This window comes from Solea solea, chromosome 16 (genome assembly GCF_958295425.1).
Source record: "Solea solea chromosome 16, fSolSol10.1, whole genome shotgun sequence".
NCBI classification, from domain to species: domain Eukaryota; kingdom Metazoa; phylum Chordata; class Actinopteri; order Pleuronectiformes; family Soleidae; genus Solea; species Solea solea.
Window position 1 is genome coordinate 1133503 of NC_081149.1, and position 22974 is coordinate 1156476.

General features: G+C 44.3%; 1 protein-coding gene across 2 annotated transcripts in view; it reads right to left on the reverse strand.

Moving 5' to 3' along the window:
• Positions 1-9940, reverse strand: part of LOC131475916 (NLR family CARD domain-containing protein 3-like) — a 29358-nt gene extending 19418 nt beyond the window's left edge. For both annotated transcript variants that reach the window (XM_058654303.1, XM_058654302.1), the window contains exons 1-3: positions 9816-9940; positions 6788-6896; positions 6108-6337 (exon numbers count right to left, since the gene is read on the reverse strand). In XM_058654303.1, coding sequence (XP_058510286.1) covers positions 6108-6337; positions 6788-6896; positions 9816-9939 — 463 coding nt within the window. In that variant the 5' untranslated portion in view covers position 9940. The remainder of the gene's footprint in view (positions 1-6107; positions 6338-6787; positions 6897-9815) is intronic.
• Between the last annotated feature and the right edge of the window lie 13034 nt (positions 9941-22974).

Genomic DNA, 22974 nt, shown 5'->3' on the forward strand with positions numbered 1-22974 from the left:
ACGTTAGATTCCGCCACAGTTCCCTGACACATTAGATTTCCCCATAGTTCCCTGACATGTTAGATTTCCCCATAGTTCCCTGACACGTTGGATTCCACCATAGTTCCCTGACTAGTTGGATTCCACCATAGTACCCTGAAACATTAGATTTCCCCATAGTTCCCTGACACGTTAGATTCCGCCATAGTTTCCTGACACGTTAGATTTCGCCATAGTTCCCTGACACGTTAGATTTCGCCATAGTTCCCTGACACGTTAGATTCCACCATACTTTCCTGACACGTTAGATTCCACCATAGTTCCCTGACACGTTAGATTTCCCCATAGTTCCCTGACACATTAGATTTCCTCATAGTTCCCTGACACGTTAGATTCACCATAGTTCCCTGACACGTTAGATTCACCATAGTTCCCTGACACGTTAGATTCACCATAGTTCCCTGACACGTTGGATTCCACCATAGTTCCCTGACAAGTTGGATTCCACCATAGTACCCTGACACGTAGGATTTCGCCATAGTTCCCTGACACGTTAGATTTCGCCATAGTTCCCTGACACGTTAGATTCCGCCATAGTTCCCTGACACATTAGATTTCCCCATAGTTCCCTGACACGTTAGATTCCGCCACAGTTCCCTGACACATTAGATTTCCCCATAGTTCCCTGACATGTTAGATTTCCCCATAGTTCCCTGACACGTTGGATTCCACCATAGTTCCCTGACTAGTTGGATTCCACCATAGTACCCTGAAACATTAGATTTCCCCATAGTTCCCTGACACGTTAGATTCCGCCATAGTTTCCTGACACGTTAGATTTCGCCATAGTTCCCTGACACGTTAGATTTCGCCATAGTTCCCTGACACGTTAGATTCCACCATACTTTCCTGACACGTTAGATTCCACCATAGTTCCCTGACACGTTAGATTTACCCATAGTTCCCTGACACATTAGATTTCCTCATAGTTCCCTGACACGCTAGATTCACCATAGTTCCCTGACACGTTAGATTCACCATAGTTCCCTGACACGTTAGATTCACCATAGTTCCCTGACACGTTGGATTCCACCATAGTTCCCTGACAAGTTGGATTCCACCATAGTACCCTGACACGTAGGATTTCGCCATAGTTCACTGACACGTTAGATTTCGCCACAGTTCCCTGACACATTAGATTTCCCCATAGTTCCCTGACATGTTAGATTCCGCCACAGTTCCCTGACACATTAGATTTCCCCATAGTTCCCTGACACGTTAGATTCCGCCACAGTTCCCTGACACATTAGATTTCCCCATAGTTCCCTGACACGTTAGATTCCGCCACAGTTCCCTGACACATTAGATTTCCCCATAGTTCCCTGACATGTTAGATTTCCCCATAGTTCCCTGACACGTTGGATTCCACCATAGTTCCCTGACTAGTTGGATTCCACCATAGTACCCTGAAACATTAGATTTCCCCATAGTTCCCTGACACGTTAGATTCCGCCATAGTTTCCTGACACGTTAGATTTCGCCATAGTTCCCTGACACGTTAGAATTCGCCATAGTTCCCTGACACGTTAGATTCCACCATACTTTCCTGACACGTTAGATTCCACCATAGTTCCCTGACACGTTAGATTTCCCCATAGTTCCCTGACACATTAGATTTCCTCATAGTTCCCTGACACGTTAGATTCACCATAGTTCCCTGACACGTTAGATTCACCATAGTTCCCTGACACGTTAGATTCACCATAGTTCCCTGACACGTTGGATTCCACCATAGTTCCCTGACAAGTTGGATTCCACCATAGTACCCTGACACGTAGGATTTCGCCATAGTTCCCTGACACGTTAGATTTCGCCATAGTTCCCTGACACGTTAGATTTCGCCATAGTTCCCTGACACGTTAGATTTCGCCATAGTTCCCTGACACGTTAGATTCCGCCATAGTTCCCTGACACGTTAGATTTCGCCATAGTTCCCTGACATGTTAGATTTCGCCATAGTTCCCTGACACGTTAGATTCCACCATAGTTCCCTGACACGTTAGATTCACCATAGTTCCCTGACAGGTTAGATTCCACCATACTTTCCTGACACGTTAGATTCCACCATAGTTCCCTGACACGTTAGATTTCCCCATAGTTCCCTGACACATTATATTTCCTCATAGTTCCCTGACACGTTAGATTTCGCCATAGTTCCCTGACACGTTAGATTCCACCATAGTTCCCTGACACGTTAGATTCACCATAGTTCCCTGACACATTAGATTTCCTCATAGTTCCCTGACACGCTAGATTCACCATAGTTCCCTGACACGTTAGATTCACCATAGTTCCCTGACACGTTAGATTCACCATAGTTCCCTGACACGTTGGATTCCACCATAGTTCCCTGACAAGTTGGATTCCACCATAGTACCCTGACACGTAGGATTTCGCCATAGTTCACTGACACGTTAGATTTCGCCACAGTTCCCTGACACATTAGATTTCCCCATAGTTCCCTGACATGTTAGATTCCGCCACAGTTCCCTGACACATTAGATTTCCCCATAGTTCCCTGACACGTTAGATTCCGCCACAGTTCCCTGACACATTAGATTTCCCCATAGTTCCCTGACACGTTAGATTCCGCCACAGTTCCCTGACACATTAGATTTCCCCATAGTTCCCTGACATGTTAGATTTCCCCATAGTTCCCTGACACGTTGGATTCCACCATAGTTCCCTGACTAGTTGGATTCCACCATAGTACCCTGAAACATTAGATTTCCCCATAGTTCCCTGACACGTTAGATTCCGCCATAGTTTCCTGACACGTTAGATTTCGCCATAGTTCCCTGACACGTTAGAATTCGCCATAGTTCCCTGACACGTTAGATTCCACCATACTTTCCTGACACGTTAGATTCCACCATAGTTCCCTGACACGTTAGATTTCCCCATAGTTCCCTGACACATTAGATTTCCTCATAGTTCCCTGACACGTTAGATTCACCATAGTTCCCTGACACGTTAGATTCACCATAGTTCCCTGACACGTTAGATTCACCATAGTTCCCTGACACGTTGGATTCCACCATAGTTCCCTGACAAGTTGGATTCCACCATAGTACCCTGACACGTAGGATTTCGCCATAGTTCCCTGACACGTTAGATTTCGCCATAGTTCCCTGACACGTTAGATTCCGCCATAGTTCCCTGACACATTAGATTTCCCCATAGTTCCCTGACACGTTAGATTCCGCCACAGTTCCCTGACACATTAGATTTCCCCATAGTTCCCTGACATGTTAGATTTCCCCATAGTTCCCTGACACGTTGGATTCCACCATAGTTCCCTGACTAGTTGGATTCCACCATAGTACCCTGACACATTATATTTCCTCATAGTTCCCTGACACGTTAGATTTCGCCATAGTTCCCTGACACGTTAGATTCCACCATAGTTCCCTGACACGTTAGATTCACCATAGTTCCCTGACACATTAGATTTCCTCATAGTTCCCTGACACGCTAGATTCACCATAGTTCCCTGACACGTTAGATTCACCATAGTTCCCTGACACGTTAGATTCACCATAGTTCCCTGACACGTTGGATTCCACCATAGTTCCCTGACAAGTTGGATTCCACCATAGTACCCTGACACGTAGGATTTCGCCATAGTTCACTGACACGTTAGATTTCGCCACAGTTCCCTGACACATTAGATTTCCCCATAGTTCCCTGACATGTTAGATTCCGCCACAGTTCCCTGACACATTAGATTTCCCCATAGTTCCCTGACACGTTAGATTCCGCCACAGTTCCCTGACACATTAGATTTCCCCATAGTTCCCTGACACGTTAGATTCCGCCACAGTTCCCTGACACATTAGATTTCCCCATAGTTCCCTGACATGTTAGATTTCCCCATAGTTCCCTGACACGTTGGATTCCACCATAGTTCCCTGACTAGTTGGATTCCACCATAGTACCCTGAAACATTAGATTTCCCCATAGTTCCCTGACACGTTAGATTCCGCCATAGTTTCCTGACACGTTAGATTTCGCCATAGTTCCCTGACACGTTAGAATTCGCCATAGTTCCCTGACACGTTAGATTCCACCATACTTTCCTGACACGTTAGATTCCACCATAGTTCCCTGACACGTTAGATTTCCCCATAGTTCCCTGACACATTAGATTTCCTCATAGTTCCCTGACACGTTAGATTCACCATAGTTCCCTGACACGTTAGATTCACCATAGTTCCCTGACACGTTAGATTCACCATAGTTCCCTGACACGTTGGATTCCACCATAGTTCCCTGACAAGTTGGATTCCACCATAGTACCCTGACACGTAGGATTTCGCCATAGTTCCCTGACACGTTAGATTTCGCCATAGTTCCCTGACACGTTAGATTCCGCCATAGTTCCCTGACACATTAGATTTCCCCATAGTTCCCTGACACGTTAGATTCCGCCACAGTTCCCTGACACATTAGATTTCCCCATAGTTCCCTGACATGTTAGATTTCCCCATAGTTCCCTGACACGTTGGATTCCACCATAGTTCCCTGACTAGTTGGATTCCACCATAGTACCCTGAAACATTAGATTTCCCCATAGTTCCCTGACACGTTAGATTCCGCCATAGTTTCCTGACACGTTAGATTTCGCCATAGTTCCCTGACACGTTAGATTTCGCCATAGTTCCCTGACACGTTAGATTCCACCATACTTTCCTGACACGTTAGATTCCACCATAGTTCCCTGACACGTTAGATTTCCCCATAGTTCCCTGACACATTAGATTTCCTCATAGTTCCCTGACACGTTAGATTCACCATAGTTCCCTGACACGTTAGATTCACCATAGTTCCCTGACACGTTAGATTCACCATAGTTCCCTGACACGTTGGATTCCACCATAGTTCCCTGACAAGTTGGATTCCACCATAGTACCCTGACACGTAGGATTTCGCCATAGTTCCCTGACACGTTAGATTTCGCCATAGTTCCCTGACACGTTAGATTTCGCCATAGTTCCCTGACACGTTAGATTTCGCCATAGTTCCCTGACACGTTAGATTCCGCCATAGTTCCCTGACACGTTAGATTTCGCCATAGTTCCCTGACATGTTAGATTTCGCCATAGTTCCCTGACACGTTAGATTCCACCATAGTTCCCTGACAGGTTAGATTCACCATAGTTCCCTGACAGGTTAGATTCCACCATACTTTCCTGACACGTTAGATTCCACCATAGTTCCCTGACACGTTAGATTTCCCCATAGTTCCCTGACACGTTAGATTTCGCCATAGTTCCCTGACACGTTAGATTCCACCATAGTTCCCTGACACGTTAGATTCACCATAGTTCCCTGACAGGTTAAATTCACCATAGTTTCCTGACAGGTTAGATTCCACCATACTTTCCTGACACGTTAGATTTCGCCATAGTTCCCTGACACGTTAGATTTCGCCATAGTTCCCTGACACGTTAGATTTCGCCATAGTTCCCTGACACGTTAGATTCCACCATAGTTCCCTGACAGGTTAGATTCCACCATACTTTCCTGACACGTTAGATTCCACCATAGTTCCCTGACAGGTTAGATTTCCCCATAGTTCCCTGACACATTAGATTCACCATAGTTCCCTGACATGTTAGATTCACCATAGTTCCCTGACACTTTAGATTCACCATAGTTCCGTGATGCGTTAGATTCACCATAGTTCCCTGACATGTTAGATTCACCATAGTTCCCTGACACGTTAGATTCACCATAGTGCCCTGACACGTTAGATTCCACCATAGTTCGCTGACACATTAGATTTCCCCATAGTTCCCTGACATGTTAGATTTCCCCATAGTTCCCTGACATGTTAGATTCCACCATGGTTTCCTGACCCATTAGATTCCACCGGAGTGACATGAAACACCAGAGTGACATGAAAAACCAGAGTGACATGGAACACCAGAGTGACATGAAACACCAGAGTGACATGGAACACAGGAGTGACATGAAACACCAGAGTGACATGGAACTTGGCTGAGAAGAATGCATGTGCAACTCCCCACAGACATGGAGTTCACATAATTATAGAAGGCCCTTACTCTCTGTGGTACTGGTTTGACTGACTATCTGCAGTCCAGGTTTGGTTCTGGATCTTGGTCCACACTGGGGACAAGAGGAAGGTCCAGATGAAGCCGTCTGATCCCAGTATGAGTTGATGCATTGTCTGCAGAAGCAGTGTCCACAGCTGGTAGAGAGAGGATCCTTCAGAGCTTGTTTACACAAAGTACAGCAGGACAACTCCTCAGAAACACTGCTCGTCCTCTTCTCTCTGTGAAGACATTTAGTGATTACTGCAGTCATCTGTGCTTTGATTGGCAGTCGCACTCAAAAAGGAAAGGTTTGAAGTAACCAGAGACACAAGATGAGTAAGAGTAAAGTATATGGAGGGACTGCTGTTATCCTGGTCCAGATAGCAGCATAGATATTGCAAATAGTTACAGAAGCTAGTCAACCTTAGATATAAAAGTCACAACAGAATATAAAAGTTAAAAGAGAGATGTAATAAAGTAAAGTGCAGAAGCACACAGGCCATACCAACAAGGTTCCTTAGTCTGAAGCCTTCAAAAAGGCAGTGTCTGAAGTGAAATAGTGTTTTGCAGCCCTTTCATGTCCATGGTGGAAGGAGAAAGCAGTTTTACTGACAGCTGTCTAACAACTGAATCATCTTCAAAGGTAGAGAAAGCAGTTTTACTAACAGCTGAATCATCTTCAAACTCACTCTGTGTCTGTGGATCCAAGTTCATCACTGAAGTCTGGAGGAATCTCTTTGGACTGATCACTCTTTATAGACAGACAGCTGAATCCTGTAGAATGTGTAGTACTGACCTCTGCAAACACAAACATGTATTTAGTTATGGGCCTGGGTTGTGGGCAGGCCCAGGGATGGCGTGCTGCTTCGTGGTGGTGATGATTAACGATGATTGTAGATTTTGGACTTGTTGAAATGAATGTTATGTTGTTAACCTGTACCTGTCTCTCTCTCTGTTTGTCTGTGTCTCTCCCTGTTTGTCTGCCTCTCTCTCTCAGTTTCTCTGTGTCTCTTTCTCTGTTTGTCTGTCTCTCTGTTTATCTGTGTGTCTCTCTCTGTTTGTTTGACTGTCTCTCTCTCTCTGTTTATCTGTGTCTCTCTCTCTGTTTGTCTGTGTCTCTTTCTCTGTTTGTCTGTCTCTCTCTCTCTGTTTGTCTGTGTGTCTCTCTCTCTTTCCCACTCACTCCTCTCCTATCACAGACTCTTCCTGTGCACAAACTCAAAGAAAGAGGAAAGAGTGTTTACATTCTTTGTGGTAGGCACCACAAAAAAGTCACCATAGTTCCCTGACACGTTAGATTCCACCATAGTTCCCTGACACTTTAGATTCCACCATAGTTCCCTGACAAATTAGATTTCCCCATAGTTCCCTGACACGTTAGATTCCGCCATAGTTCCCTGAAACGTTGGATTTGACCATAGTTCCCTGACACGTTGGATTTGACCATAGTTCCCTGACACGTTAGATTCCACCATAGTTCCCTGACACATTAGATTTGACCATAGTTCCCTGACACGTTAGATTCCACCATAGTTCCCTGACACATTAGATTCCACCATAGTTCCCTGACACATTGGATTTCAACGTAGTTCCCTGACATGTTAGATTTCACCATAGTTCCCTGACACATTAGATTCCACCATACTTCCCTGACACGTTAGATTCCCCCATAGTTCCCTGACACGTTAGATTTCCCCATAGTTCCCTGACACGTTAGATTCCACCATAGTTCCCTGACATGTTAGATTTCCCCATAGTTCCCTGACACGTATGGGTTCCACCATAGTTCCCTGACACGTTAAATTTCCCCATAGTTCCGTGACACATTGGATTTCAACGTAGTTTCCTGACACATTAGATTCCACTCCACGACTCCTGCCACACTTGCCCTTTAAACACAGACAGGTGTGTTATTATAATAATAATAATACATTTTATTTGTTGGCTCCTTTCTGACACTCAAGGTCACCTTACACAAAACACACAAATACAACATAAAAATAGATTCTAAAAGCATGGGCGGTTCTATAGATAAATCACATTGTCAACATTTTGTTCTCATTAATAGAAGCAACTAATAGCATGTTCTTTCTGATGCAGGTCATGTGATCTCTAATGAATAGGTCTGTCACACATGCTAATAAACAACATTACAAACCAGTTTGTCTTGAATACATTTAATCATAAGCCATTGGTCTGTGCATGAATTCAAACTGTATTGCCTGCACTGGGAGCATAAAAACATGATCATTCACCCTCTCACTTCTGGACTTTACAGACGTGTGGTGCAATAGCCTGTAAGATCACACAGATTTAATGAGGTGAGTCTTCTGCTGGAGGGACCGTGGGTACCTGGAGAACCTGGATTTCCTTGGCTGATATAAAAATGGAGAATCTCTGTTGCATATGTAATTCTTCAAGGCCTGTTTTCACACAAGCAAACATGATGGCATTTGTTTTGCTTTGACTCCTCTCTCATGTTCATCACATGAATATTTCCTACTTGTTTACAGTCTTTGCTTTGAGTTTACATATTTAATGTAGTTTGAGGTATTTTAGATGTTGTACTTTGCATAGTGTCGTATCCCCATTGTTGCTCTATTTTTTCACATTTATTTTATTTGGGTGATTTATTTGGTGTACTCCTTGTGCCAGACCCAAGAATTATTAAATTACATTCTCTGCTAAATCAAAATATGTGGAGGGAGGAGCCCAAATAACTTTTTTTTTCCTGTTTTCTCTGGAAGTTTCACACAAGAATTCCTATGTGGCCGCACCGTCTGTGAAGCTTAAAATACTGATGACTTTTCTGTTACAGTGATGTCTGCACTAAGGATGTCCCGATACAACTTTTTCACTGCCGATGCGATACCGATATTGCAGCCTTGAGTATTGGCCGATACGGATATCGATCCGATATGATATCAGCACGAATCATACATACTTTAATGACTTATTTTGTAGTGTGGAATGTTAGGCTTGATCAAGTGATATTACTTAAAAAGAGATCAATAGTATGAGACAAACTGACCCATTTATTATTAACCAATGGTTACATCAATTTTAACCTTCAACATAAGAATATTGGATTTTTTTCTATGTTAATTTCATACAGTCTATTGTTAATTTCATCAGGAGGAAAGTACCAAGAGCTAATGGGGGTGTTTTCAGAGCACCCGTGTTTCACAGGTAACAGTGTGTCTTCAGAGAACACCCCCCTTGTTTTCACTATTTTGGATTAGCCCAACCAACACAGGGTGAGTGACTCGTCCCGCAGGTAAACCCGGAGCCTGGGGACCGGCCCCGAATACGTACTTAGCTTCAGGACACATTTAAAACACACAAAGCTCTTGGCAAGCCTCAGGATGAGCTAGCGTGGTGCTAACGGCTAGCTTGCACTTGCTGTGCAGTTTCGTAGCCTCTGATTTCAGAGGTTAAAGACAAATGTGTAACCTCTGAAATAGCAGTAGCACACACACACTGTTGTTGTGATCACGTGATCTACATGCATCCAACATGCAGATAGAAGTGCTGGAGCGGAATGGACTGTTGTATCGGAACGCTTATATCGGAGATTTTAGAGGCAGTCCAACATAATCCGATATGCATTTTTTGGCTGATATTGGACCAATATCCGATATCAATATTGGATCAGGACATCCCTAGTCAGCACAATAAACACTGGTAAAGTCAAGAGTTGTTTAGCAGGTCTCTTACTCTGTGTGAGAGGATCCAGGTTTGTCTCTGAAGCTTGGAGATCTTTGGACCGCTCACTCTTCATGGACAGACAGCTGGACTCTGCTTCGTCCTCCTCCTCCTCCACCTCGACATGACCACTCATGTTCAGGGCATGAGCCAGTCTGAGAGAGAGAGACGTGTGACGCTCACAAACATAAGAATCAGGACAAACAAGACTTTCAGAGACACACCCAGAAATAACATGCAAGGATTATTTATTAATAGCTGCTTTACTCTGGCTGTGCAATGACTTGTAAAGTCATGTTAAATGTGATGCAATGGGTCATATTATCCATATCGTGTAGTGTATACATTTGGGTCGACCTGCCACTGACTCATTCCCTCGAGTCACAGTGGAATTATTGGTGTGTGGAAAGAAAAACATTCTAACATATTAAAGAAATAGACGTCTAGACAGACAGACAGACGACTTTATTTATCCCTTTGGGAGGTTCCCTCAGGGAAATTAACAGCTCCAAGATCCACACACAGCACTGTTAAAATTAGTCTCACTTTACAGGAGACTGGAAAGATAAACACCCCAGGTACCAAACACCATAAAATATAGAATAAAATATAGAATAGAATAAAATAAGATAAAAATGCATATACATATATATGCATACATACATATACACATATATATACATATACACATACATACATACATATACACATACATATACATATACACATATATATATATATATATATATACATATACATACATATACATTCACACATAGGTACACACACACCTACAGTTACCCCGTAATGCCCAGGGTTTTATTGCACATGTCTTTATGGTTTTATTGCACATGTTATTATGTTATTGTTGTGGTTATTGCACATTTCAGTAAGTTGTGATTATGGACAGTTGTTTGTTTAGTTCGTACTGTTTGCTTGTTTGCCCTCCTCCCCCCCAGTGAGGAGTTGTACAGTTTGATGGCCCGGGGGACAAACGAGTCCCCCAGCCTGTTGGTCCTGTACTTTGGGAGGAGCAGCCTGTTGCTGAGGCTTCTGTGGCTCCTCTGGCTGCTGATGAAAGTGTGCAGAGGGTGGCTGGCATTGTCCAGGATGCTCAGCAGTTTGTCCACAGTTTTTCTCTCTGTCACTGTCACCAGAGGGTCCAGCCTCATTCCTACCACCAAGCCAGCCCACCTGATGAGTTTTTCCAGTCTGTGGAAGTCTGCCTTAGTTGTGCTCCCGCCCCAGCACACCACGGCGTAGGAGAGAACACTGGCAACCACAGACTGGTAGAACATCCACAGGAGCTTTTTGCAGATGTTAAAGGATCGTAGCCTCCTCAGGAAGTACAACCGGCCTTGGGCCTTCTGGTACAGATGCCTTACATATATCTAAACAGCATTTTATTTAGTTGTTGAAGATTGCACAAAAGTGCATATTTTAAAACCCAAGCTATTAAACTGGTTCACAGGTAACGGAACTTTCTGATTTATAATTAATTTATTTTTCAACGTCTTTTTATATTTTTTATATATACAGTATAGATATATATATATATATATATTGTTTTCATATTATATTTAGACTGTACTTTGCATGCCTCTTATGTTTCTTTTTTGCAACATATTCTTTGAGCTGCTAAACTGTTGGTGTGTGTAGTTGGTGTGTGTGTGTCCAACTGGGTTGTGGTTTGTCTTATGTGGTGGTAAATGATGTAGGAGCCCCACAGGGAACTGTGCTGTCCCCCTTTCTGTTCACAATATACACCTCGGACTTTCAATATGACTCTGTATCATGCCACTTGCAGAAGTTCTCCGATGAGTCTGCGGTGGTGGGGTGTATAAGGGATGGACAGGAGGGGGAGTATAGGACAGTGGTAGCTGACTTTGTGAAGTGGGCCAGTGAGAATCAACTGATTCTGAATGTGACCACGACCAAGGAGATGGTGACATTAACATTTTATGTTAAATATTTTTTTGTATTGTATTGCTGCTGTGTTAAAACAATTTCACACAGCTGAATAAAGTATTTCTATTCTATTCTATTAGGTCAAATGGACAACTTGACCATAGGTGTGTGAGTGGATGGTTGTTTGTGTGTGTGTCCCTGTGATGGACTGGCTATCTGTCCAGGGTGTGAGCCCGCCTATCAAGGCGTGAGCCCGCCTATCAGGATGTGAGCCCGCCTATCAGGGTGTGAGTGTTATGTCCACAAATTCACATACACGACTGTGTGCTCATGGAGATTTATTCACAACGTGCACTCATAACAAACTACAGGCGTCTCTCTATTATAACATCACACTCATGCGACTTGGCTAACCTCATTACAGCCCTATGGTACATTTACCCCCCCCCCCCCCCCCCCCTTCAGAAGAACACATACAAAAACAACCTGAACCGTACATTGGCCTGAACATGGCCAACCTGACTGGATAACCCGGGTAGACTGCCGGATTACCCGCAAAGCCTTGTGGATTATTCTGCCACATAACATACTAGCTTTTTTTTGTTTTGTTTTTTTCAACCAGTATCATAGTCCCTGAGGTAAAGAGGCCTCCGGCGGACCCGGAATGGGCGGAGGTTGGGCTGTAGAGGTTCAGCTGGTAATTCCACTTCGGGCGGTTGCCCAACTGGGACCTCAGGTTGGTCTCCCAGGAAGTCCCAGCTCGGAACCGTGTGCCCTTGGTCAGCCACAGCTTCTTGGTCAGAGGTGGACGGTGGTTTCACCAGTCTAAGACGGCTGGAGTGCCAGCGTGAACCATCAGCCAGGCGAAAGGTCGCTGGTCCCAGCTGTGCGGTGATTTGCTATGGTGCAGACCAGAATGAAATAAGCTTATGGGACCGACTGGATCGACGGATCCGGACCCAATCGAACACACCAAGTGAAAGGCCCTTCACCCAATGCTTCCTGTCAAAACGCTGCTTCATGCAACACTGCTGCTCTGCCACTCTCCTGCTTAATGAGGGTGCGGCTGCTGGAGTGTCACCCCTCTGAGGACGTAGGCGATCCAGGGGAAGCTGCATTTCATGTCCCAGCATCAGGAGGGATAGAGAACTGCCCGTCGTGGCGTGCGATGTAGCCCTGTAATGAAGCAGGGTGCTCTGTAGTGCTGATAAGAACGGGAGGCCGCCTGCTAGGTGTGCTCTGAGCCCATTCTTGAGGGTCTTGAGGGCCTGGGGGTGGTAAAAGGCCGTCTTAATGTGTTTAATTCCCCTCACTGCCAGGAAGGAAGAGAAATCGTGACGGTATTGGGCACACCCCAACGGGCAAATAGAGAAGAGAGGAAACCGGTGACCACACTGGCAGTGACGGAACCTGTGTGCAGCACCTCAGGCCACTTAGAGTGAAGGTCGTAGGCCACCAGGAGGAAGCGTTGCTGAGGGCCGTGAAGTTCACCGCAGATGTCCACCTGGATGTGGGTCCACGGTGTTGGTGGCCATGGCAGGGCCTGCAGCGGCGGACGGCGGGGGAAGGCCTGTCTTACCTCTGGCCCAGCAAAGTTCCTCTGAAACTTTGCTGGGCCAGCCCTCTCGAATGAAAGGAAACGGCTCCTTGGAGGGGCGTGAGCAGACAAGCTCCGGCTCTGAAGGGTCCTGAGCAACGTCTCCAACAGTCTTAAGCTTGACTCTGGAGAGCAGGTCCGCCACAATGTTGTCCTGACCAGGCGTGAACTGTGTGGTGAAATTGTATGCCTGCAACTTCTCGACCACCGGTAGAGGCGCAGTGGCTTGTGTCCCGATCCCGTCATGGCCAGCAGGGCTGTGACGTGAAATGACGTCCATACAGGTACATATGCCACCGTTCACATGCCCAGACACAAGTCAGCGCTTCCCTCTCACCGACAGAGTACTTCTGCTCAGCTGGAGTGAGTGACCTTGAAGCAAACGCCACTGGGCGTTCGCCCCCTTCCTGAAGTTGAGACAGAACAGCGCCAACTGCAGCATTAGAGCGTCACAGGTCACAAATGTGGGGCTCTGTAGATCAAAGTGGGCGAGAACCGGTGGGGAAGTGAGCTGCGATTTGAGCCTAGAGACTGCGGTGGAGTAAGCAGGGGTCCAAGACCAAGCTGCATCCTGCTTGAGGAGGGCGCGCAGCGGTGCAGTGGTTTCGGAGTAGCAGGGAAGGAAGCGCAGATAGAAGGCAGTCATCCCCAGGAATGATGATAGCTGTGCAGGGCAGGAGGGCTCAGGCAGGCGCAGGATGGCATCGACGTTTGAGTCGTAGCACACAGAGAAGGTAACGGTGCCCACCATGCCTATCTTAGTGTGGCCATAACTGTACAGCTCCTCTGCGCCCGCCCTGATAGTTTGATGGGGGAAGAGCTGCCAGACTGTGGACTCGCTGAGCAGAGACCTAGAGGCCGCAGTGTCCAACAACAGTGGCAGGCACACATCATCCAGCTCCACGGTGCACCACTTAAATGCCTTGATGCTGGAGCCAACAGAGTTGATCGTGGATGGGCTGGACGGGCGGGACAGACGAGGTCGGGGGTTTGTAGAGGTGGGCACAGAGCGGCACACTCTGGAGAAGTGGTTCAGTCTACCACAGCGTTGGCATCTCTGTCCTGTGGCTGGACAGGTCGGTGAGCGTGTGGGGTGAGAGGAAGAACCACAGTTACCACAGGGCCGACGTGCTGTGGCGCTCTGCCTTCCTGCGACATTCATGTAATGCTGGACCGACTCACCCGGCTGTTGGCGGCGCCGCCGGAAGATAATCCGCCAAACGATAACGCTCTGTGGAGCAGCGAAATGTCCGGTCAGTAGGGCGACAGGGTGTGAGTGTTATGTCCACAAATTCACATACACGACTGTGTGCTCATGGAGATTTATTTACAACGTGCACTCATAACAAACTACAGGCGTCTCTCTATTATAACGTCACACTCATGCGACTTCGCTAACCTATAGAGTACAGCCGTATGGTACAGTGAGCCCGCCTCTTCAGTTTGCACAGCTCTCCTGAGGAGGATAAAGATTAAACCATAGCACAGAAACAGCACTAGTTAAAGTTAGTAATGATCTCCTCTTGGCTTCAGATAATGGTCTAGTCTCTTTACTTGTCCTGTTAGATCTTAGTGCTGCATTTGACACCATTGATCATAATATTTTACTGCAGAGATTGGAGCAGACCCTTGGTATCACAGGTGCTGCCCTCTGCTGGTTTAAATCATACTTATCTGATAGATTCCAGTTTGTTCATGTTAATGATAAAGCCTCACTACAAACAACAGTTAATTGTGGAGTTCCACAAGGCTCAGTGCTTGGGCCTATACTTTTTACCTTATATATGCTTCCTCTAGGGAACATTATTAGAAAGCACAACATACACTTTCATTGTTATGCAGATGACACACAGCTATATTTATCAATGAGGCCGGATTAAATAAATCAGGTTGTTCAACTCCAGGAAGCCTTCAGCTACCAGGCTCCTCCTCTCCTGTGGAACCAGCTTCCAATAACAGTTCGGGAGGCGGAGCCTCTCTCTGTATTTAAAGTTAGACTTAAAACTTTCCTTTTTGATAAAGCTTATAGTTAGAGCTGGTTCAGGGAAACCTGGACCAGCTCTTAGTTCTGCTGCTATAGACCTAGACTGCTGGGGGATTTTCCTGTGGTGCACGCACATTCACTCTCTCACACTCAGGGTATGAATATGACTTTTGATATGTCATTAACCTTGTCTCTTTCTCTCCCTAGTTTGTGTCTTTCCTTCCTTCCCTCTCTCTCTCTCTCTCTCTGTATCCTCATCTTGCAGGTTGCAGGATCCAGATCCAGTTTTCGAGGCTACCCATATCATACATATCATCACCATTGTTATTGTGCTATAATTAAAAGTGGATATCATTGACTGTATAAACTTGTAACTTGATACAGTTGTTGTGTATTTGCTCCTGGTCTCTCTCTCTCTTCTGTCTCTATCTCATCTCCCTCTTGTCCTTTCTCTCCCCCCTTTCTGTCCCCCACCTCTCCTCTGTCCCCTATTTTCCTTTCACCCCAACCGGTCGAGGCAGATGACCGCACATCTCTGAGCCTGGTTCTGTCAGAGAGTTCTTCTTCTGTTAAGAGGGAGTTTTTTCTCTCCACTGCCCCCTAGTGTTTGCTCATTGTGTGAACTGTTGTGTTTCTCTGCTCTCCTTGATGTTGTCTATGTACAGTGCCTTGAGATAATGTATGTTATGATTTGGCGCTATACAAATAAAATTGAATTGAATTGAAAGCTGTAGAAGTTGGATGGATTTTATAATGATGATAGAATTTATTATATCATCGTTATATAATTTTCTGGGTTTTGACTGCAGTTACAAAAAAGAGTCAGTAGATGGCAGGTACCCTCTGTGACTTTATATTATTGCATTTATTATTCCTTGTTTTATTTATTTCTGTTTTGTCACTTTGAGGACTTTTATAATCTGCATGTGCTATAAACCATGTCTGTCCCTATATAAAATAAATGATACTTGGATTTCAGACACATGTGAACTCAGTGATGGAGGCAGCAGTGAGTGGTTTTTAACGTGACACAAACTTTAGTTTCCAAAGTTGAAAAGTGTGTCTAAAATAAAGCACTGAACATCAGGGTGACTGACAGGTAACGCCTGTGTCTTCGCTTTTTCATGCGTCTGTTGAGGGAACAAGTGCAGAATTATTTTAATAACTTTACACATCATGACCTTTGATTGGTATGTGTCAGTCAAATCAGTCAATCAGATTTAATTTGTTTTTGACAGTAGAGGGCAGTGGAGACAGCGGCAAGTCATTTAACCATCAGGACTCTGAAGCTGTTCAATTAGAGCAGTTTATTAGAAACAGAGCCGCTGTTAGTTGAAACTGTTCAGGAACATGTGATTGTACAGATTGAGCTTAGTTTCAAGGTTGGTTATTGTGTTCATTCCTTGTCAATAAGAAGCCGATTAGAGCCTGGTGTAAAATTTATAATGAAGGAGCCAAGAGAAGACATCTGCACCTGCATCTATGAAACATGTTAAAGATCACCGAGTGGGAGTCATAGTAGGGGGCGCAAGGGAGCAGCGACATGTGAGGACGTGACTTTGTGAGCTCTGCTTAGAATGGACATTTATTTAATATTTCTCCTCCCTTCCTTGTTTTTTTCCATTATTACCGTATCTCTAAAGTGCTAAGTTCTTCATTTCAACCGGGTTTTGCAGTCTGAAATGCCTAAATCTCAAAAATCGAGGCCAGGGCCGGGAGCCTCAGACTCGCCTGGTCTTGACCCGACTGTGGAGGCGGGATCAGGTCCAGATCTCGACTCGATCATGGCTACCATAAAGCGGTCGGAGCAGAGTGTGCTAACTAAGATCGACTCGTCTGTGATGACGGCTGTAGGTGAACTGCACGGGAAAATAGATAACTTGGCGAGTGATTTAAGGTCGGAAATCCTGAGTGTGCGCACTGAGTTTAAGAAGTCAACTGAAGAAGTACGGAGGGAAAACGCCACAATTGCAACCCGCATCGGTGATCTCGAAGAGGAAGCTAACGGCCATGCTAACCGGGTTGTAGCGCTCGAAGCTAAAGTTAACACATTATCTACCCAAGTATCCCGGTTGACAGATAAGACTGAAGATTTGGAGTCCCGACAGCGACGAGATAACTGCAGGCTAATCGGCGTGGAAGAGGGATTTGGGAACATACGACCAGAGAAAGCTGTGGCTGAGTTGCTGAAGGAAGCGCTTGCACTAGACTACACGCCGACGCTTGACCGGGCGCACAGGAGCCTGCAGCCGAGGTCGAAGGATGGGGTCGCCCCGAGGCCAATAATCGTCAAGTTCCACTACTTCCAGGAGAAGGTGGATGTTCTTCGCAAGGCCATGGTTGCAGGTACCATCACCCACAATGGCAGGCGTTTTTCCATCTACCCGGATTACTCGGCCGCAGTTAGGAAAAAAAGAGCGATCTTCACCGAGGTGAGAGGTTTGCTTCGCCGATATGGCCTTCTATACCCAGCCACGCTGAAGATCACAACCCCAGCTGGTGATCAGGTATCTTTTGAAGACCCGATCAAGGCGAAGCACTACATCGAGACCAATCTGTGTCCACGGGAGACGGGGGAGAGTGTCAGTTAATTCACTGGGACAAAACAGGTGCCATAATGCTGCATGTTATTATTGTTTTAGTTTGTGCAGGCTGACGTACGAGGTGACTGATAACAGATACCACACTGCAGTTGGATGCTCTTTATGTTGGAACCATGTATAGGGATGCATAATCTGCAGCAATACTAATGATGGGGGATGAGTCGTCACTGTTTTAAAAGCACCCTTATTACTGTTTTTATTGCTAATTTTATTTGATATTACTCTTTAGTTGTGACATCTTCCAACTCTGTGTGGTCCTTTTTATTTTTTTTATTTTTTATTTTTTCGTTTCAGCCTGTGATCAAATAAGGTCCAGTACACATGCAGCAGAAGCGATGTTTTGAGGAAAGCCCTATTATTATATTCTGTTCTGCCTTTGCAGAGTTTGAGTTAGTGTTGATGTGTTATATGCTTAGGAGTGAGAGGAGAGTTTGTAGAGCAGTCTCAGGTGTAAGGAAGACCAGCTCAGGGGTCCAGGATGGTAAGGGGTTCATGTATGTTTATATGTTTTTTGTTTGCCCATTTTTGGGACTGTTTGTGGTTTATGGTTTGACTCAAACATGCGCACGCATACTTGGATGTAGCCAACTTGCAGGACTGGTTCATTACATATTACTATGTTGTGATTCTGGATAGTGTAAATAAGCAACAAGGAGAAATATCGTTCATTAGCTGGAACGTCAAGGGACTGAATAATATGATTAAAAGGAGCAAAATATTCAGTCATTTGAAATCATTAAAGCCAGATGTGATAATGCTGCAGGAAACGCATTTAAATATTAATTCCCAAAAAAGGCTAAGTTGCAAGTGGATTGGACAAATGTATCATTCTCGCTTTAACTGTAAAGCCAGGGGAACGGCTATTCTAATTAGGAAGGGGATTCCATTTGAACACTTTGAGGTAATATCAGACCCTAACGGTAGATATATTGTTGTAGTGGGTAAACTATTTAATACACCATTGATATTGGCTAACATTTATGGACCAAATTGGGACAATGCACAGTTCTTTGTTGATTTCTTTTCGTCTCTCCCGGACCTTAACTCCTACAAACTGATACTAGGGGGAGATTTTTAATTGTGTCCTTCATGCCCAGCTTGATAGGTCACGACTCAGGCTTAATAACACTCTCTCATCAGCTACAGTGGCCATTAACTCCTTCCTTCATTCTTATGGTTTATCAGACCCCTGGCGGATAAAAAACCCAGATGTGAAACAATTTTCTTTCTTTTCTCCTGTTCATCATAGCTACTCCAGGATTGATTATTTTATTGTAGACAATCAGCTACTTCCCTTAATTTCCAAAAGTAATTATCATAGTATAGTGCTATCAGATCATAGCCCGGTCCAGATGGATATAATTTTCCCAGCTAATGTAGCACCCCAGCGAACTTGGCGTCTAGATCCTCAATTACTTTTATGTGAACGTTTTAGAACATTTATCAATAATCAGATTGATCATTTTTTGGAAATTAATGACACACAAGATGTGTCAAGGGGGATCTTGTGGGAGTCTATGAAGGCCTACATTAGGGAACAAGTTATCTCTTATGTGGCACATAGGAATAAGGAGCGCTCCAAACAGCTTAACGTGTTGGCTGGCAAAATTGCCGATATTGACGGACGCTATGCTCTCTTACCTACGCCAGATCTGTTTAAGGAGAAATTACTGTTACAAGCCGAATTTGATACTCTTATGACATACAAAGTGGAAAAAAACATTTTTAAATCCAGACAGGTGTATTATGAACATGGAGATAAGGCGGGGAGGCTTCTTGCGCTTCAACTTAAACAGCAGTCAGCTGAACAAATGATCCCAGGAATTGATACAGGTGCTGACTCGATATCTCACTGCCCCCGAGTCATTAACGACAGATTTAAACAGTACTATTCTTCTCTGTATCAGTCGGAGGTAGATACTAGCTCACCTGAGATTCATTCGTTTCTTGATTCCCTGGATACCCCAAGACTCTCTCCAGAAGCTCAGTCATCTCTAGAACAGCCATTATCACGTGAGGAAATTGCAAATGCTATCAAGTCGTCTCAAACAGGAAGGGCGCCGGGACCGGATGGATTTCCCATAGAGTTTTATAAGCAATTTTCTTCTAAGCTTGTACCCATTCTACAGTCAGTCGATGATGAATCATTGGCTAAAGGACAATTACCCCAAACACTCACCCAGGCCACGATTTCGGTTCTTTTAAAAAAGGATAAGGATCCTGTGAAGTGTGGTTCATACAGGCCTATAAGTCTCCTGTGCTGCGATTATAAAATTCTAACCAAAAACCTTGCACAACGATTAGACCCTATTATTTACACTATCATTAATGAGGAGCAAACAGGCTTCATTCCCGGGCGGCAATCTTTTTTATTAATGTGAGACGGTTATTTAATGTGTTATTTTCCCCCCATTCATCAATGCAACCTGAAGTCATTTTAAGCCTTGACGCCGAAAAGGCGTTTGATAGAATTGAATGGACTTATCTTTTTGCAGCTCTAGGAAAATTTGGGATGGGGCCCATTTTCGGCAGTTGGATCAAGGTGCTATATTCAACACCTATGGCTGCGGTCAGGACAAATGGTCTGATTTCAGAATATTTTCAGCTCAACAGGGGTACAAGACAGGGTTGCTGTCTGTCGCCCTTCCTGTTCGATATTGCTATCGAGCCGCTGGCAATTGCCATTAGGTCAGAGAGCAGGATTAAGAGTATATCCAGGGGAGATACAAAACATAAAACTTTGCTTTATGCTGATGATCTGCTCTTGCAAATATCAGACCCAATCGAGAGTATGCCCTATCTTCTCGTCTTGCTGCAAAAATTTAGTAGCATATCAGGATATAAAGTTAATTTGTCAAAATCTTTGTTATTCCCATTGAATGATCTGGCAAGACAGATCGCTTATGAAAATCTGCCTTTTAAAATAGAAAATAATAAATTCACTTATTTAGGGATAGAGATAGCAGGTTCAATTAAGGATATCTTTCGATATAACTACAGGTCTATTCTGGACCGTATCAAAACTGATTTAGATAGATGGTCAAAACTCCCATTCTCTTTGGCAGGAAGGATAAATGCTGTGAAGATGACTGTATTGCCCAGGTTTCTCTATTTATTTCAAATGGTTCCCATCTTTCTTCCAAAATCTTATTTTGCCCAGCTGGATCGCTTTATTTCTTCGTTCATATGGAATAATAAACCTGCGCGTATAAAGAAGGCAAGCCTGGAGAGAGTTAAGTCCGATGGTGGTTTGGGTTTACCTAACTTCCTATTTTACTATTGGGCAGCTAACATTGTCAAGCTCACATATTGGATAACCATGTTTGCGGATAGGGAGGGTCCGGTGTGGACGGATATGGAATTAAGAGCTACACTCTCTGTTTCCCCAATTTCAATCTTAACTGCCCCTCTCCCCCAGGATACCAAATCATTTGACCTGAACTCAAATTTGGTGGTCCAAAATTCGATTAAGATTTGGCGCCAGTTCAGAAAGCATTTTAATATGACAAATATGTGTAGCCTCTCTCCAATAATGTCTAATCATCTTTTTGCACCATCTCAAATGGACCAGGCATTTGCAGTTTGGCATAGAAGAGGCTTGGTCTACTTTCAAGATCTCTTCACTGATGATGGCTTCGCATCATTTAAATTTTTACGTGAAGATCATAATCTACCAGAACAGCATTTCTTCAGGTATCTTCAGGCTCGTAGTTTTGCTTCTAAATATTTCCCAGGGTATCCGTCTTCACCTTCGAAAGATCTAATGTATTCTGTCCTTAATGTAAATCCATTTAATAAAGGAGCAATATCTAGGATTTATGCATTGGTTCTGAATAGTTGCCCTCAAATGTGGGACAAAGTTAAGGCGGCCTGGGAAGGAGCTGTTGGAGAAACAATACCGGAGGGCATGTGGAAAAAGGCTATACAGCGCATACACACATCTTCTCTCTGTGTTAGACATGGCCTGATTCAATTTAAGGTTGTTCACAGGTTGCATTATTCTAATGACAGACTGGCTAAGTTGTATCCGAATGTTGCGCCTAACTGTCCAAGATGTCAGTATTCTCCTGTTTCTTTGGGACACATGTTTTGGTCCATCATTGTATGTTTTTTGGTCGTCAGTTTTTCAGTCACTCTCAGCGATACCTGGCAAGATACTGCAACCTGACCCACTGTTAGCTATCTTCGGTGTAGTCAGTGATGAGCTAATGTTGTCACATCTCCACAAAACTGCACTCGCCTATGCATCGTTACATGCCCGCCGTCTGATACTGCTGAATTGGAAGGGAAAGAATCCCCCTTCCTATGTTCATTGGATCAGAGAGGTGATGCTGGGATTAGCTCTACAAAAAATTAGGTATACGGTAAAGGGCTTGGAGGGTAAATATGACAAAACTTGGTCACAATTCATGACCCATGTCAGGAACTTGCCTTTTACGTGACCTCTTGTTTTTACTCATTTATTTTTATTTTTATTTTGCTTGGGTAGTGGCCCTGGTCTTCTTGATACCCAGATTCTTTTTATTCCTGTACCAGAAGTCCGAATTGTTGGTGTTACGACCATACTCGTCGCTATAGATCGTTTGAGTCATTTTTGTTGGTGTGTGTTTTTGTATTTGTTTATATTTATTTGTTTTTGTGTTTTCCCTTTCCGTGTTGTGTTACCGGGTTTGTAGTTTGTACAGTGTGAATGTATTTGTGGGGATGCCACCTGGATGGGGGGTGGGGGGCAGGGTTAACAACTTGTGTAATAAATGCTTGTATAAATACTTTTGATAAGGAAAAATTATAAATAAAGTTGGAAAAAAAAAAAAAATTAATAAATAAATAAATCACCGAATGTAATGCTTCACTTTGCTACAGTACAGTACTTGTTTTCCCAAAATAACCAGCCCCGATTGTTCCATTCTTTGGCACACTTCCCCTGGGGTACCAGAGTAAAATGGCACGGTACGGTCAGGGTGGAGGTAGACCAGCACCATCCATCAGCCAGCCATCAGACACAGTCCACAGCTGTCTGCAAAGCTACTGTTCTCAGTGGAAAGACAAACTGATCGACGGCTTTACCGTTTACCGCAA